Source organism: Pelodiscus sinensis, chromosome 10 (genome assembly GCF_049634645.1).
Source record: "Pelodiscus sinensis isolate JC-2024 chromosome 10, ASM4963464v1, whole genome shotgun sequence".
NCBI classification, from domain to species: Eukaryota; Metazoa; Chordata; order Testudines; family Trionychidae; genus Pelodiscus; species Pelodiscus sinensis.
In genome coordinates, this window is record NC_134720.1 from 21205157 (window position 1) to 21223653 (window position 18497).

Genomic DNA, 18497 nt, shown 5'->3' on the forward strand with positions numbered 1-18497 from the left:
GAAAACTAGGGCCAGACAGAGACTGAAGAAAGGTGCATGCATACCTCCGCTATAGCTCGCCCCATATTCCATGGAGGTGGATGCATCAGTACTGCGCCTGTTAAGTATGCAACTGACAAATATCAGATAACAACCCTAGACAAAGGTGGGGGCATACTGGACCCATCACTGTGGAAAGCATGAGACACAATTCCCTTTCATTCTTAGAGGATATGCAGCCAGCCTTTTCCATCTAGAAGATCTGATTAAATCTGAGTTCTGCCAAAGTAAAAATATTAAGATTTAAGATAACAGATTGGCCTATTTGAATCGTGGTAAAACTAAAGCAGCCCTAGAGTTGAGATTTGCGGAAACAGAGGTAGAAATTTTTCTATAAAATAAAGGAGAAACTGAAGCAGTGCCATGAGAGACGTACTGTATCTCTCTCTGTTACGTAACAAGTGAATTGAATAGGATATCTGAGATAGAGTCAGAGGGGTCAATGTCTAAAGTTGGAGCCTATTGTTCAAAATAAGGAGTCACCTGCAACCTGAGACAAGACACAACAGTGAAGGACAAATTACATGCAAAGGCAGTTCCACAAAACTTATATTAAGCCCTCAAATTCCCATGACTTCATCTTAAAAACAACTTTAAGCAACCATAAGAGGTTCCTTCTGTAAGCTGTCACACAAGTAGAACACAGCATATTAAAACAAGTTTACTAACAGAGTGTTCCCCCCTCCTCCCCATATTATGGACCAGATTACTGTCCCCCTCAATTGTTAGGACCCCACCCATCCTATGAACCTTCTGTTAGGATTGTTCTAGTACCTATAGCAATTGCTCTACATGGAAAAAAAATCAACCGCCGATATTGCTGGACAAGCAAGCCCCTGGACTAGAGAACTCTGGAAGCTCAGCAGCAGCAAGCAGTGCTGGGAGCCACAGTGGCCTGTGTTGCAGGAAGGAGAGCCCATCCAGGTCTGCTGACGGATCCCAGGAGAGCCCGGAGTCCATCACCAGAGGGGTGAAATTGCCCTCTCCTGATCTAGCAAACTTTCTTCTTCAGCAACAGTCAGGTCCTGAATATGCCCAACCAGGGAGGTCAAATTTGTATTTGAGAGAGTTTGTGTGTCTGTGTGTCCATCCATGAGTCTGTTTGTTCAAGAACTCTTCCTAAATAGTAAGAGCTAGGACCACCAAATGTTGCATGCAGCTTTCTCTTATCCTAACTTAAACCAAGGTAAGGGTTTGGTTGTTCCAGGAAAAATGGAGCTGGCTAGGGACCTCTTCTTCCCCCGCCCCCCAGGACTGCCCCAGCCCCGAGCCTCCCACCGCCCCCCAGGTGCTCTTTAGGGAAGACAGGGGGCCTGAAGGTCTCCCCTGCAAATTTGTATGGAAACATTGCTGGCTGTTCCCCTTAGTCAAGGAGCAAGAGGAACGTGCATAGTTTGCTGCATACCTCACTCTGGGAACGTCTACACTTGCTCTCTAGTTCGAACTAGAGATGCAAATGTAGCCGACCGAAATCGCTAATGAAGCGGGGATTTAATCGCTAATGAAGCGCGCTATTCCACTCACCAGCTGATTTGAACCAGGAAGTGCGCTCCAGGTCGCGTTTAGTTCGAACCAAGGGGTTTGATTCGAACTAAAGCGACCTGGAGCGCACTTCCTGGTTCAAATCACCTGGCAAGTGGAACAACGCATGGCCGAGGTTATGTTAGTGAAGCGCGGGATATTTAAATCCCCACTTCATTAGAGATTTCGGTCGGCTACATTTGCATCCCTAGTTCGAACTGAGCAAGTGTAGACATACCCTCTGGCTGGGGAGTGCAGGGGACATACGAACCTGGACCTCCCTCCCCTGCCTGTGCCCCCTAGAGCTGCAGCAGCCATGGAGAGGTACATCTCACCTAGTCCCAAGCTGCTGCAGTGAGAGGGGGATGGAGTGGTCCCCTGCATACTGAACCTCTCATTCCCATCCCCAGGTCAGAGCAATGATTTAAATGAAGTAAAACAAAAATTAGCTGACTTAAATACCTAATCAACACGAGGTAAATCTTCTAGTGAGGATATAAAGCAGCTATAGCAACAAAGAGCTATAATCTAAGTTGGAGTCGTTATTGATATTAAATTATTCCAAATACAGCCACTTCCCAACTTACGAACACACCGACTTATGACCATCTGTACTTACGACCAACCTCCCATTAACTCCATTATAATAATTTCAAGTTGAGAACCATGTATGTGAAGTTTTTCAAACAGCACAGGCAGCGTGTTTAAGGGTATTTCCGACTTTCGACCAAATCAAGTTTCGACCAGGTGTTCAGAACATAACCCGTTCCTAAGTCGGGGACTGCCTGTAGAAAATGAAGTCCATGATTTCTCTTACTTTAAAATGAAGCATTTAAACAATAAATATATGTATATACTTATTCTTTTTTTCTGAGTTTCAATTGATACCTTATATTGTTTATGCCAGGTAACTTTTAACATCTAGTTTTAGTTTCTTCACTTATGCAGATTATTCATCCTTTTCTCTCAACTTGGGCAATGAAAATAGACTATTAAAGAGCAGTAAAGCAACAAGATAGAAATTGTATTCATTAGTTTCTAAATTAATCTGATTAAGATAACACATGGAAATTTACAGGCATTACTTTAGTCATTGGCAGACACTCACACTCTTATTTAAGACTCCACCTCTACAAACAGGTATATACAAAAATGACTGAACTGAAACTATGGGACTACTCATGTGTAAGTTGTTTCATGGGCAAGGACTTATAATTTCCCAGTGTACAGTGGTTAGATCCAACAAAGAGAGAATTCCAATTCTTGGTATTTAAGAACAAGCCATCACATTTTTTATATTTTGCATATGATTAAAATGGTTTTGTTGCTACCTTAGTTTGAATCCCTACTCTGACGCTCAGTACTAAATGCTGGGCACTTATTAAAACATTTGCTTGGTAGCAAACACCAAGATGTCCTACAGAACTGTCACCTCTTAACAGTAGCAAAAATCTATTTTAAAAGTCCATTTCAGTAGTTAACTGACAGCTTATAATGAATGTCAAGTTTTAGCACAGAATGCCCTGGCCAAAATAATATGTTTAAAATGGGTCTGGTTCCATCATTATACTAACCAGATGACCCCTGGTGGCTGGCATACTTGCTTCAGTCAATCTTGTTAGACACACATACACTACCTTTTGAATTCATTTTCTTTATTAAATGGCAGTTGATTAAGAAAGATTCCAGAACTAATTTTAGCAAGCTCTAAAACTCAGAACTGGTCATGGCAAACATTTCTTCTTCTGAACTGAGTTTAAAAAAAGTCTAAGACATGGGTTCCCAAACTGGAGGGCGTGAAGAACTTCCGGGGGAAGGGGGATGAGACGACCCAGCCATACACACCCCCATCAATCCCATCCCAAGTTGTGTTGCTTTTTGGGGGAGGGGGGTCATGAGGGTTTCTCAAAAATCAAAAAGGGTGTGTGATGCCGAAAAGTTTGGGAACCACTGGTCTAAGAACTTCTCATTACCATTAGCTACCTCTCCGTTTAACTAAGTGAAAGATAGTTCCCTCCGTTTTTCCATTTAATAACTACAGAAGAATTAAAAGATGCCCTACTAGAAAACTTGGTACAATAGAAGCTGGAGCAAAAACAAAGATCATTAGATATTTATGCATTGATCTTGTGAGATGAACTGAGAAGTGTTTTGTTTCATTTTCTTAAATGGTACTTCTTGTAAAAGTTTTGTATCTACAATAGTTGGAAGTCATATATAATTCTGAAACTGAAGTAATTGAAAATAGTTTTATTGATCATCAACCTACAAGTGTCCAAAAAGTGCTATTTCAGTAAAAATTATGGAATTAGGCAGTGCTAAATGATCTTTCACAGTTTTATTTTCTTACATTATAGCTGTACTGTGCATTTTTAAATATGAGTTCAGTCTGTACTCCACTCCTACTAATCAATATTAGGGATGTAAAATACCATTTAATTAGTTAACTGGTTAAACCATGGTGTCCAACATGCTAGCCACATGTTACTATTTGGCCAGTTTAGTGTGGCTAGTTTGCTATAGCAGTAGTGGCTACTGCTTCTGAACTGGTTGGACAGACCAGACCACTTTAAGAAACACTGGGTTACATGAGCCCCGAACAGATTTAATTTATTGTGCATTTAATTACTTACAATATTTCAGGGTAGGTGTATTTGAAAGCAAGACGGATTTAGGTGCTTGTTGGTTTTGCATCAGCCTTGTGTTGCCATGTCTGAGACCTAAGTCCAAGAACATTATTTCCTGGCACCAGACCAGAAGGAGCAAAGCTGATAATCTCACTGAAACTGTTAACCCACCTACAAATTGCTCACTTATCTTGCTAGTAGTAAAGTCCTACAAATGTAATCAATAGAGACTAAAAGTAAAGATTTTTCTTCTGAACATTGTACAACAAAAAGCCCAGCCTCCAATATCCCCCTCCAGCAGCTCCTCCTTGTCCTTTGACTTCTGTCCAGGTAAACAAGGTTGCCATGGCTCCTCTCTTCTCCACTTCTCCTCTCCTCCATCCTTTGTTCCCCCCTGACTGGAACCAGCTGGTCAGATCACCAGGGTCCTCTCTCCACACCCCATTGTCCTCCCATTGTCCAGAACCATACTGGTCACAAGTTCTGTGCTGATTCCTGTAACAACAAACTCGCTCTCCACTCAACTGTTAAACTAGTGACACCCAGGGACACTGACTGCCAGCCCCTCTGCCTGTAACTGCTTTGAACACCCCTGCCCAACACATACACACAAATCCCTCACTTCATTACATGGAAAATCAAGATAAGGCAAACAATACTGTCTTAAAACAGTGTTCTATCAATAAGACAACTGAGGTTTAACGCCTGCTACAGCTACATGTGCTACAATTAACAAGATATATTGTACTTCAAGAGTACACACAATTAAGATTTTAATAGAACACACCATGGATAATAAGCTTCCATTCCCCAACTATATCACATCACTATTTTCTATTCTTGTGTTTGATGCACATCTCCAGAAATTTTCTTTGCACTTATGCAGCTCACTGCCATCGGTATCATGCATATTCTTTTCCTGCTCCTGTAAATAGGCTCTCATAGCCTAAGCAGCATAAGGAAACTGAAAAAGATCTTATACCCACTCTGTGGCTGTTATTAACTGTGCACCAGGACAAATATGCTGTTCTGGACATGATTCTCACATATTTCTATTTCCAACACACGAAGTGGAAAAACATGAAATACTTGTAGAAAACTTACACCATTTATCTGGCTATGTTATGCACTTTTTTCCAAACTGTCCTGTGTATGTTAACCACTTAGAGATAGGTAATACTTCATAGCCTGAATTCAAACAAGCTTTTTCACACAATACTAAACTCATCTGGATCAGAATGTGCAGTACTGTCAACAAGGGGCTTTTGCTGAGTAGACAATTACACCAAATCATTATAAATTTCCACTTTGCAAACCTGTCACCAAGTGTCCACTGAAAATTACAATGAGATGACAGAACTAATTTCACATGCAGACTAAATTAGACTTGAACTTAAGTTTCTAGAGGTGAAAAACTGATGCAGAAAATCAATGTGACACTCAGTTCCTCATACTGATGAGATTTACACTTTAATATCTAAAGAAAGTCACTCAAAAATCACAATTTTACAGCTTTATGTAAAAATACATAATTCAGAAATCATGTGTCCACGTTCTTCCTGGAAGCAGTTTGCATCAAAGGGATCCAAAGCATACAAGATGCCAGATAACGTAGTGAGAATTACTACCCACCTTAAACAGTGAAGTAATGGTTGAGCAGAAGGTTCAGACAACTAGTACATATATTAATGTTAAATTAATTTATGTAGCTATATGAAGTCGTTAACTGTCCACTGAAAGCTAACTTGCATCAAACCGTTCCTTTTCATTCTTTATAGTACAATGATTTTTCAACACACAGGAAGTGGTTATAAAAGAACCATAAGGGTTTACAAAGAAAAATATAAGATTTATCTCAGAAATTTCTCATTACAAAACAGTGCCCACTAATAACAAAATAGGAGTCACTTAAGAATTATTTCCCAGTTTTTCTTCTTGCTTTAGGGTAGGCCTAAATAACCTGACCTATTACTCCTAGGTCTCCTCTAGAGATAATACTTCCTGTTAAACAAGAGAAGCTGACTTGGGAAGAGGAGAGATTTCAGTACTTTCTTTCTTGTAGATACCTATCATGTCATTTTTCTTTCCTATTACCTAATTTCTCTCTTCCTTTCCCAACTCTTATCAAACTTCCTCAACACACTGCACCAGGAGCACCAGATGAGGAGCCATGCCCCTCTCACTTTTTTTTGGCCACTTCTTACTAGGGGTGTGAAAGTGTAACCATGTAAACGTGTGTTTCTTAAACTTTTTAAGACCAAGGAACACCAAACAATTTTTTTTTTTAAATGAGGAACACCAAGGATTTTTTGTTGAGAGAGGGGAAAAAAGGTGGGGGAAGGGGAGAGAATACATCAGGGGAAGTTATTGAACCCCCCCCCAAAAAAAGGTCGCCTGCCCCTTTAAGGGTGGCCATTTTGAATTCTGTTCTCCACGGTACACTGGTGTGCTGTGGCACATAGTTTAAGAAACACTGATGTAAACGGTTAACCAATGAACATGTTTAACCATGTAAACAGTTAACCGATGAGCCAACTGCCATCCTGTGTGTAACCACTAGTTACGCGGTTACTTCATTACATGCATTTTAACATCTCTACTTCTTACTAGCAACCAGGCAAAAGGAGAAGAAAAGTGAGCAGGGTTTGGGGAGAAAGAGATAGCATGAGGAGGTGGGGGCCACAATTAGGCACCTGTTGTTTCCCCAAACACTTGTACTTTTAGGGCACTTCTGCTGTACATACAATATTCTAAATAGTTCTGAAGTTGTAGGTACCTTTGTTTATAAACATAAATAGCTGAACTGTAAAATACTTTCTAATTTGTATCATAATATAATCAATAATGCATCAGGAACTTCCATTCCCATAGAACTGACATGCTTTCAATATAAAATATTAATATATTATTATATGATCAAGTGGATTTGTGGGCATAGTCTGAAGTAAGAGGATTAACTTGATTTATTCACTTAAAAACATATAAGTATATTCTAGCATACAAACATATTTTTATCAAGCCCTACATCAAACGAATACATAAACCACTGTACCATAACAACATTTCTTTGAGAGAAAAGACAGATGATATATGACCCAGACATTTACTGACAATGTTTTTCTTCAGTTTCTATTCAGAAGTTGAGGTATTTTAAAATACAGTTCCAACACACTTAAGACTTCCCAGTAGTCAATGCTTCTCTCTCTCTCTCTCTCTCTCTATTTCTATACAGTCTTCTATTAAATTGGTTTAACATTTGTAAGAGGTGCCAGATAGGATTTAAACTCTGGATTTGTCTTTTTATAGAACAAATAACCACAGCAAGAAACCATGCAAGTTTTCCCCACATACTGTTTAACATGATCTCCCACCCCCATCTCACAAGTAAAACAGACCAACTGAAATTTCAATGAACTTCAGCAAAGATACCTTTCCAACCCTTTTGTGTATATGGTTTGCTAATTCTACATTTTGTTTTTCCAGCACTATTTCTGGATTATTGACTAAAGTTTGCATTCTGAAACGTGAAGTCTACCTCCACCTCTCTTATACCTTTAGAAGATTTATTGGCCTTCCCTTATTGACCTCAAGTGGGAGCAGAAAGAGTCTCATATTTCACATTTCACACCTTTTAAAGTCTCTTGCTCAGAGAAAAAGAAAGCAGTTTCAAGTGCCCCCCAAATATTTTTCAAAGCATCGCATACATTTATAGTGCAAAACATCTTAACTTTGTGCTGCACATCAGAACTTCGTTGTTTAAGGATATGCTTCTTCATTGAAACTGACAGAACACTACATTGCCAGCTAGGACACAGCCTAACTACCAAGTGAATTAAGCAGCAGACGGCTACACACGGGACCAAATACAGCAGACTCCTGAATCCTCTCACCCCTACCCAGAAACTCCCTTCTCCCCGGGAAAGAGACGGGTGAGAGGAGACGGGCGGAGATACCAACTACAAGGCGCGGGCAGACACTTCCGTGACCTCCAGCTGGGTGTCACGCAGAGGCGAGAAGCGCCAGGCCGGGCGGCTGTCACACGGCACAGCCCAGCTCCCGGCACAGGCCTGCGTGCCAGGCACATTGTGCCACCTCGCTACGGCGGCGAACGGGGACAGCGGCTCCCAGGTGCCAAGCACCCGGGGCTCTGGGCGGGGAGACGAATGCCCAGGGCAGCGGCCCCGGGTCAGGGCGCCGGGCAGGCCCCCAGGGAGAAGCGCACAACGGCCGTTAGCCCCTCGGTGCGCGCGGTGGGGGAGGGGACAGCGCAGCCAGGCTGAGCAGCAGCTGAGCGCGCTCTTCCGCCCCGTGCGTCCGCAGGCCCCGAGCGGGATGGGCCTGGCCAGCACCGGAGCCGAGACAAGGAGCCCGGCGACGGCTCCTCCCTCGCCAGCTGCTCTAGCAGGGAGCCGGCCCCCGGAGGCGCCCCCGGCCGGCTCGGCTCTGCGCTGCCGCCCGAGAGGGTGCCCCGCTAACGCGCAGAGTCCCGGCCAGCCCCACTCACCGTGCTCCAGCCCGGCCCACTCGCCGGCTCCCTCCACAGCCGCACCGAGCCCGGCTCCCTCTCTCCCCCGCACAAGCTTGGCGGCGTCTGACAAGTGCGTTCTCCCATTGGCCGCCCCGCCGCGTGAGGGCCGGCGCCGCCAGCCGCCCATTGGCGCGGCCTTGTGTGTACACAACCCGCCCGCCAATCCCCGAGGGGCAGGGGGCAGGGCGCAGAGCGAGCCTCGAGCGGCCCGAGGCGGTGCTGGCCCGCACCCCGGGGGCGGGATTTGGCCTCTCGGCGGCGTCAGCCCTGGTCCTGTTGGGCGGGGTGAGCCCTGGCCCGGCTGCCTCCCCCTGCACACAAAGGAGTAACTCTCCGGCGGGGCTCCCCGCTCGGTCACACACACACACACGGGGGGGGGGGAGTGACTCCGCCAGCACGGGGAGCCCCAGACTAACCGCCTCTCCCTCGCCGCTCACACCCCTCTCGGGGGAGGAGCGGAGACACGATCTCCCGTGAGGCCCGGGCATGGCCGGAAGGACCGCAACTGTGGGACCCCCATCGTACAATATCCACACCCTCGGCAGGTGTGTCCCCCAGGCTCAGCCCCATCACGTCGCTCTGGCTGAAGTGGAAGTACTTGGGCATACAGAGGTCAAACCACCAAAGTAACCCAATCCAGCCCTGCATGAAACCGTGGAAGGCAGAATGGCTGGGAGTTGACTAGTTCATTAAGTAGTTCATAAGGACATTGTAATATTAGTTTGTGACTGCGGTCATTCATATTTTAACATGTGCTAAGAGGCTCAAATTGCAATAATCTAAATATTTTATACAAATGAGACTACCAAGCAGTGGCGGATTTAGAGTTAGTGGGGCCCTGTGCTTAACTTCATTTTGAGCCACGAAAAAGAACATTAACTCTTTGTGTCCTCCCATTTTTCATTCTTTTTTCTTGATCCTCCTCCTGTATTATAATTAATAAGTAAATGAAAATAAAGTGATTATTTTTTAATGATCTTTCCACATATTGTCTGTACCATTAGATGACTATTGTAAAGTACTTTGGATAAGAGCGCTTTATAAAACAAAACATAATAACCTTTCTTCAGTCCACTTGAATGGAGTTCTCAGAGCACAGTTTTGAGAACTTCTGGTCTAATGAAAGCTTGTGTTTGCATTAACCTAACATGAAAAATATGTAAAAATAAAGTATATGGATGACGCATGAATGGAAAAATAAAAGTTAACTTCCTCTGAAGAAACTTACTCTGTTTAAAAAAAAAATATTCAGATAGCTTTCTTTCCACACTTTTTCTTTGTAAAATTGTCAATTAAATCATGTTAAGTAATATTTTGTAGAGAGACATTTTCAATTGTCAACATTGCTTAACTTGTCAAATGTTCCTGACTCATCGTATTTCACAAATAATTTTTAACTCAATACAGAAAAAGGATGTGCACCAGAAGCATTTGTGACAAGTATTATTAAAAATATTTTCAGAATGGTTTGTACATCTGTAAAGGTTGCCTGCAAACCATCCTGTAAAAGGCTATACAAATCAACTGGTGATTCTGAAGCACAGATCTCATAATTTTTGATAAAATGAAAGAAATGTTTCACTTCACCTGCAAAAAGATTTTTGTCTATGTTCTCTCAGTAGAATTCACTTAATTTCTTACTGTAGTGGCTTTTAGCATCTTCATCTAGACTTCTGTCAGAAAAAAACCATGCAAATTAAATTAACAGTTTTCTTTAGAGATTCATCTCTACTCTGTAATTGCACTACTACTGTGTTACAAATAATACTGATGATCTCAATGATGATCTTCTCGTTGCCTTTTAAATTGATTTCATTGTTTCTAGTTTCATTGAAGATAACTTCCTACTTTTTTATGCTTTTCATCAGATATATCAAAGGAACCTATATTTTCTGTTAATGTTAGTGCCTCTGCTTCCACAGACCTATAGTCATTTCGAACTTCCATGACAAAATTTGTATCTGAGGCTAACCATTGTGCAGCATTCAATAAATGTGTATAAACTTTTTGCAGTGATTTGCTGACTTCATCAATTCTTCATCAAACAACAGTATCATTCTTTTCAAACTTTTCTGCTAAGGAGTTTGCTTCAGTTTTCACACATGGTTTTTCAGAACTTGATGTGGCTATGTCTAATAAAGTTTTCTTTATAACATCATAGCTCATTTTGAAAGCCAAAACAACATCTGCACAAGCAAACCACCTGGTGTCAAAAATTCTTTTTACTGTAAAGTGTTTTCCATTTGCCTGCTCCAAGTGTGATTATAGCGTATTCCACTGATCTGTGGAAACAAAAACAAACAAAAAAAAGCATAGGTGTTTTGAAGTAAAAAAAAAAAATGTGTAGCACCTTCATAATAAGCGGCTGCAGCATTGCATATTAAATTTAAGGACTGCCTGGGAACATGATATGAATAAAGCAGAGGGATTTTCATTGTTCATTCTTGCCTGTAGACCTGAATATTTTCCTGACATATTTGCGGCATTATCAAAGCTCTGTCCACAACTATTTTTGATGTTCAAACCTAAATTTGCAATGATTTCCAAAACCATTGTCTCTAAACATTCAGAAGTGTGGGATTTTAGTCCAACAAAAAACCAAAGAAATCGCTCTATAACTTCACCATTGCCAGTCACGTATATTAAAATTAATGTTAATTGGTGTACATGACTCACATCTGGTGTTCAGTTGACTATTATTGAATAATATTTGGCAGCCTTTACTTCATCAGTGAATTGGTTTCTGAACTGCTCTACCATTATAATAATGAACACATTGTAGATTTGGTGTGTTAAAAAGTTGGTTTTCCCTGAGCCACAATACTGATAATTTTCAAATATTCAGTGAGAAAATTGTTAAACTCATTAAGATATTCAAGACAGGTTAAAAAATTACCTTTTCAATGATGCATCATGTCCTCTCAGAGGTAGTCCCAAAGATGACACAAGCTTTACTGTGGCAACAACAAGTCTATCTAATGAAATAGATTTTGGCCATAATGCAATATCTTCAGGGTAGGTTTCTTCCCTTACTTCGACAAAATTACCAGTATTTTGTAGTTCCAATCCACTTGTTCAACTTTTGCAGTTGTCAACATATAAGAACAAGGGGCCACCATGAAACTAATGGGCAGCAGATTTAAAACGAATAAAAGGAAGTTCTTCTTCACACAGTTCATTGTCAATCTGTGGAACTCCTTGCCTGAGGAGGTTGTGAAGGCTAGGACTATAACAGGGTTTAAAAGAGAAATAGATAAATTTATGGAGATAAAGTCCATAAACGGCTATTAGCCAGTATGGGTAAGGAATGGTGTCCCTGTTTGTCAGAGGATGGAGATGGATGGCAGGAGAGAGATCGCTTGATCATTACCTGTTCCATTCACTCCCTCTGGGACAGCTGGCATTGGCCACTGTCGGCAGACAGGATACTGGGCTGGATGGACCTTTGGTCTGACCCAGTATGGCCATTCTTACGTTCTTATGTCATGATATCCTCACAACTCAGCAAGTGATCAGATAATTGAGATGTTTTCTCACCCTTACTTTTTAATGAATGTCCTTCATTCAGTACTTCAAGATTTTTTAAATAAGATAACAAAACTGTCTTTTTCCTTAGCTACATCTTTTACCTTCGCCTTCATTGTTTTTCTATTTTTGACTGCCAAACTCATAGTATCGCTTCATTATTGCTAAAAAAATTACCTTAATTTTTAGGCAGATTAAAAATGTCTGGAAGAGCAGTTGTGTAGCTACCGGTGGGCCTGAGTCCAGACCACTCATTCTTTGTTTAGGTTTTACATAGGGATGTTAAATTTCAAGTAACTAATTGATGCAATTGATCAAGTAACTGACTAGTCGATGCAATTTACTATTTGATTAATTGATAGGATGCCTCCACCCTAGGGCTGTTGTTACATTTCAAAGGCGAAAGTTCAAAGGTGTTTCAAAGTTGCAGAGCTGCATGGAGTCTGAAGTCAGCAAGGGACTCCCCGGTGACCCTGGGCTCCATGTGCTGCTACTGCTTAGAAATGCCTCAGGGAGCCCGGCATCAGGTTCCTCGCGGCATTTCAAAGCAGCAGCGCAGCGTGGAGCCTGGAATCCCCAGCTGATCCCAGGCTTCATGTGGTGCTGCTTCTTTGAAATGCTGCATGCAGCCTGGGAACACCCCATCTGGCCCCGGGCTGCACGCAATGTTTCAAAGCAGCAGTGCTGTATGGAGCCCAATGTCTGGCCCCAGGTTCCATGCACTGCTGCTGCTTTGAAGTACCCCCTGCCCTCTCCTCCCTTCCCTCCCCCCCCCCCCGGCAGCCTCTTTCTAATAGAGGCAGCAGGGATGGGGGGGAAGCAACTAGTCAACTTGTTTGTTGACCATCAGATAAGTCATGCACATTCCTAGTTTAACACCAGTGGCACCATAATAGTGGCACCATCAGTCTTTTAGGCCCAAGTAAGCCAAAGTCATTCCAATCCTTTTGCAAGGGTTGGGAACCCCCCTGGACAGGAAGCTCTGTCCGTTTGCTTAATCAAAACAAAAGCTCTGTGTCAGTTCAAGCTCAGTGTCAGTTCAAGCTCAGCTTTGTACCCCCTTCTTTGAGTCTCTGGAAAACCTAGTTTGAATTGATATGTGCAAATACTAGGGGGGCGGGGTGGAGTGGTTTTCTGTTGGAATTAGGTCTGAGGGGATGACTACCCTGGAGGTTGTAAAGTTCCTGGAATAGTTAGTAACCTTCTCCAATCAAGTAAAACACATTCATACATAAACATTAATACATTTAATATAATGGCTCCCAAAGATACTGCATGGGATTGTAATCACAGCCTGGAACACAGGCAGCTGCCCCATAGCAATTACAGGAGCCTGTCACAAAGGTGTGCTCTACACCCTTTTAATACCTGGGTAACAATTTTGGGTTTGGGCAGGGTGTGGGTTTTTTTTTAACGAAAGTAGCTATATTGTTACACCCCCAGTGAATGCAGTTAGAACAGTATAAGTCACTTGCAACAATAAATTATCCTATTCCTGTATATGAGTAAGCTATACCACCCATGTAACTGTATCCATGTGGATGGTGTTGTACTGGTTTTTTTACTGGTGCAGTTAAAACAGTAAAACTTGTGTGTATACATGACCTAACACACAGCTACTGTATTTTATTTGCTCAGCTGGTAGAAATGTATGGTTTTGGTGCCAAAGATCTGGGGCTCAACTTCACCACTGAGTATAGTGCCTAGGCAGGTTATAGCTCATTAACCTGCCATTGAATCTTTAAATACAGTTGTTACTGCCATGGGTTCAGTAATGGGGGAAACCAGCCTAATATGGAAACAAACCACAAATCGGTTTTTGGTTACTGACAACAATTACACCCAATTTAACAGGAGACACTACTTGTTTCTTTTTGTACTGTATATCCTGGAACATGGATCCTATACTTGCAATGCTGATGATAGTGCAGAGCCGTGCAGGCTCCATGCTTGTGTCCAAAATGGTGGATGGCAAAGTGGGCTGCATGGATTTGTTGGATTTTGAAAAAAAGGTGTGAAAATGATGGTTTACCAATGATTGTATGGGATGAAGACAGCAGCAAACTAAGAAGTTGACTCCATAATCCTAGTTATCACTGCATGACTTGTTTGAGGCCCATCATGCACGGCTAAAACTTTCCAATGAACTGTGTGCTGGATTGTGTGAGTTGCACAGGGGAATACCTACCCATGGTGTGGGTGTGTGAAAATGGTGTTGCTCTCCCTAGAAATAATGGAATGGACAAATAGTCACCAAGGCTATGTCTAGACTGCAGGCTTCTTTCAGAAGAAGCTTTTCTGGAAAAGTGCATCGAAAAAGTGATCTGCTTTTTCGAAAGAGAGCGTCCACACAGAATGGACGCTGTCTCACATTTCATCTGTGATTGCTATGGATGGAGTGGCCACCAGGGCACCTGTGCTTTCTTCTCTTTCTTCTTCTTTCGAAATAACTCTCTCTTCCCCATCCAAACACGCCTTTTTCTGAAAGAGCTCTTTCCTCGTAGAATGAGGATTACCAATGTCAGAAAACCCCCTCTGTTCTTTCAATTTTCTTTCAGAAGAACGCGATTGCAGTGTGGACATAATTTTTTAATGAGAAAAACGGCCATTTTTTCTGAAAAAAAAACCTCTGTAGTGTAGACATACCCCAAGTGGACTCACAGGGAACTAAGGTAGAGGCCTGATATATTTAGAGAGAGGATATAGTCCAGGATGAGTGACATACCTGTAGTTTCTGGTAGAATGCCTCTTTGTGTCCAGGATGAGTAGCATTTCCAATTTAGATTGGTAACATCTCCTAGTTGAGTCTTTTCCACTATTAGAGAGGATGGCTCATATGGGAGAGGAGCTCCTCTATTCTATGGCTGATGATCATCCAAATACCACACTTTGCAGTGAAAACAGAAGTGGATTGGAATGTCCGATTCTGCCATTGCACTGCTTCAGGTGGTCAGGGAACATTGAAAGGTTGGGGAACCAGAACTGTAACGTGCGGTCATGACGACTATCACCCTGTCCTGTCAGATCTTGTGTAGTACCCAGGGTAGAAGTAGTAGTTGACAAAATGCATGGTTGAACTGGACTGTGGAAAGAGGTGAGGACCGCTCTCGGAGCAGTATCTTAGGGCTCCCCTCCAGCAATATATGGTGCATGTGTTGTTGGCTTGGAAGCCAAACAAATCCCTGGTTGGGGTTCCCTGTCACATGAAAATATCATGGAGAACCATGTCATGGTGTTCTCACTCACCGTTGATCATGAAATATCTGCTGAGGGAGTCTGCAAGCACATTCTGCATTCCTGGCAGATAAACTACAGATAGGATGATGATTGCAGATGCATCAGATTCAGAGAGGAATTGCTGTCTGTTAGCGGGAATTGTCAGTGTAAGATTCATTGATTGGTGGCTTGGTGAGTAAATCAAATGAAGCCATGCTTGAAGGCAATGACAGTGGAGGCTTACAAACGGAGTGATAGAGATGCACGAGGCCATGTGGCCGAGGAGAAAAAGGCATGTTTTAAGCTTTATCTGTATGGTTGCACGTGAAATGGCTTATGATATATCTATCATTCATGGATTTATAATCTGGGGGCAAATATGGCTTTAGGCTGACAGAATTGGGACAGCATGCCTGTTGATGTATAGGCTTCTTGGCAAGGAGGGACAACTGGGAAGAGCCAGTTGTCAATGTATGGGAAAACAAAGGAGATCATAATGTCTGAAGGCAATAGCTTCCCTGAATAGTTGTACTCTGAACTGGAAATGGTTGGAGCCCACCATCTGTGGCAAGATGAATGTAATTGTGAAAGTAAACATTCTTCATACAGAAAGCCATGAACCACATGCCCTTTTCTAAAGATGGAATTAGTGCTGACAACATGACCATGCAAAATTTGAGTTTGTGGATGGAATGGTGGACGTTGAGGATTTGTCTCCATCCACCCTTCTTCTTGCGTATGAGGAAGTAAGTTGAGAATAAAGCAGTTTCCTGATATTTAATAGGCAGGGGCAGATGACCGTTTTGCGGGGCCCCGGGCAGCATAATTCCGCAGGGCCCCCCCTTTACCATGGCACATGCACGGGGCTTTTTGAAGCGTCCGCCCTGCTCGCCCTGCCCTATATCTGCCCCTGTGTATAGGAGTACTTTTTATTGGCCCTCATTGTAATACAAGGCAAGGAATGGGGAACCTAAAGCCCAGGGGCAAGATGCACTCCCTGGCTTGCATGGATCCGGTCCCCAAGGCTCAGGGCTCCCCCACTTCAGGGCTGGAGCACACAAAAGCCACTAGGCTGGATTAGGGTCTGGTGTGTGAAGGGAACGTGCAGAGTGTCTTTCTCCTTCTTAGTTGGGCGACACATTGGTGAGGCCAAAAAAGGTTCCTCACTCCGGCAATAAGCTTCTTCTTCAATAAGCTCACTTCTTGAGCAAGAATACCGCCATGAGTGATTCCCCAAAAATGGTTGAGAAAGGGAGTTTTGGAGGAGATAGCCATGGTGGATGACATTCAGCACCTCTTTGTCTGGGTTGTTATCAAAACTTGACGTGTCTAAAAAAGTGCTAAATAATCCCTGAAAGGTGTATTGGTTTCAGTCATTTCCTGCTATGGAGGTCATGAGAGAAACGCTGTTGAGTTGGGGACTGGGATTGGGATGTTTAGGCCACTGTGGTGCATGTAGGGAAATTAAACTTTTGAATTCTGTTTTTTTAAATGGTGGTTCATAGGTTTCTGTTGGCGGAAGTGTTGGGCCATTATTTCTGATGTGGATTGGTGCAAGAGTGTATATACTCAAAGATCAAAGAGTAGCTCTAGAGCCTTTCAGGGTTCGTAAGAACTCATCAGTCTCCTGGATTGAAAAAGAGGTGAGAGTCATCAAAGGGGAGGTCCTCTATGGTACTCTGGAACTCCCTGGGGAACTCCAAGACCTGGATCTGGGACTCAAAACACATAATAATTGCAGTAGCCATAGGTTGATAGGAAGTATCAACCATATTGAGTACAGACTGGAGGATAGTTTTGGCTATTACATTTTCCTTTGTCTATGAGTGCTTGCACATGAGAACAATCCTGTTGGGGGAGGTTGTTGGCAAAGTCTTCAACTTAGCATAGTTCAGGAAATGGATATTAGCCATTAGTGCTTGATATCTGGCTATTATGAACTGGAGGCTGGAAATCTTCAGAGGGGTAGCCGAGTTAGTCTGTACAGGATAAACTTAAAAAACAAGTTGTATGGTAGCACTTTAAAGAGAACAAGAAAACCTCTCTCCCCAGCAGGTCTCGGCATTTGCCCTCCTTTTTCTGTAGGACTAGACTTGGCATGCTGTTGCCTGGACCCTTCTGTTTACATCACCATTGGTTGGGAGCCAGGTGGTAGAATAAGAATTGGTAACCCTTAGATGGCATGTAATAGCATGTCTCTGCCTCTTTGGGGGCTGGGGAAGATGGCTGGGGTGTGCCACACTATCCTAACTGGTTCCAGAATAGCCTCATTGATAAGGAGGGCTATTCTTGTAGGTCCAGATGTATGGAAGGTGTTTAGGATTTCCTTTAGTCTACTGCTCTATGTAGTTCCCCAGGGACTTTACTGAGTAGGTCCTACAGCTGTCTAAAAGTCAGCTGGAGGGAAGGGGATACCAAAGACACCACTTAATCTAGTGATGATAATGGTAGTCTGGCCAGTGGAATGGCAGGAACCATGGTCTAATATTCCTTCTCTTTTACTGGATCTGGGGGTAAATTCAATGGCTCCTCCACAGGGGAAGCAGTTGGGAATTCCTTTATCATTGAACAGATTCTGAAGGAAGGTACTAGTGCTGGTGTCCCCAGTTTGACCAATAAGTGGGTCTACTAATGGTGGAGGAGGTCTCTGTGTTTAGATTGGATTTTTTTGAAGAGTGTTTAGACCTGACAAAACTGAGCTACAGTGAAAATGATTGAAGTCCAAGGGCCCCGCAGCTGCTTAATTAGTTCTGTCCAGCCAGGGGCTCAGGACTCCATGCATGGAGCTGCCTGGCTGGGGGAAAGGCACTTCTCCCTGAGCAACAGCAGCAGCTCCCTGCTGAGGACAGAGCAGTGAGTTTCTGGCTAGTCGGGGCTGATTCAGCAGCTGCAGGGCGATGCAGCTTAGAAGGAACCTTTTAAAAGACTCTTAGTTACAGCTAGATACTGCTATAAATTATAACTTATGTTATATGCATTATAATTGTTATTCCAATTTAAAAAATAGTAACAGTAAAATATGTCTTCAAAAACAAACTGTG

At 42.8% G+C, this 18497-nt stretch overlaps 1 protein-coding gene across 7 annotated transcripts in view; it reads right to left on the reverse strand.

The window, feature by feature from the left end:
• The window catches only part of TFDP2 (transcription factor Dp-2), a 189468-nt gene extending 180579 nt beyond the window's left edge, over positions 1-8889 (reverse strand). For 2 of the 7 annotated variants that reach the window (XM_075937645.1, XM_075937647.1), the window contains exon 1: positions 8692-8744. Coding sequence is in view for 3 of the 7 variants with exons in the window: in XM_075937642.1 (XP_075793757.1) it covers positions 8692-8842 (151 nt within the window). In the remaining 4 variants the exon portion in view is untranslated. Of the gene's footprint in view, positions 1-8691 lie in introns of all 7 variants that reach the window. The other 5 variants (XM_075937643.1, XM_075937644.1, XM_075937639.1 and 2 more) reach the window with 4 other exon arrangements.
• Positions 8890-18497: the final 9608 nt, after the last annotated feature.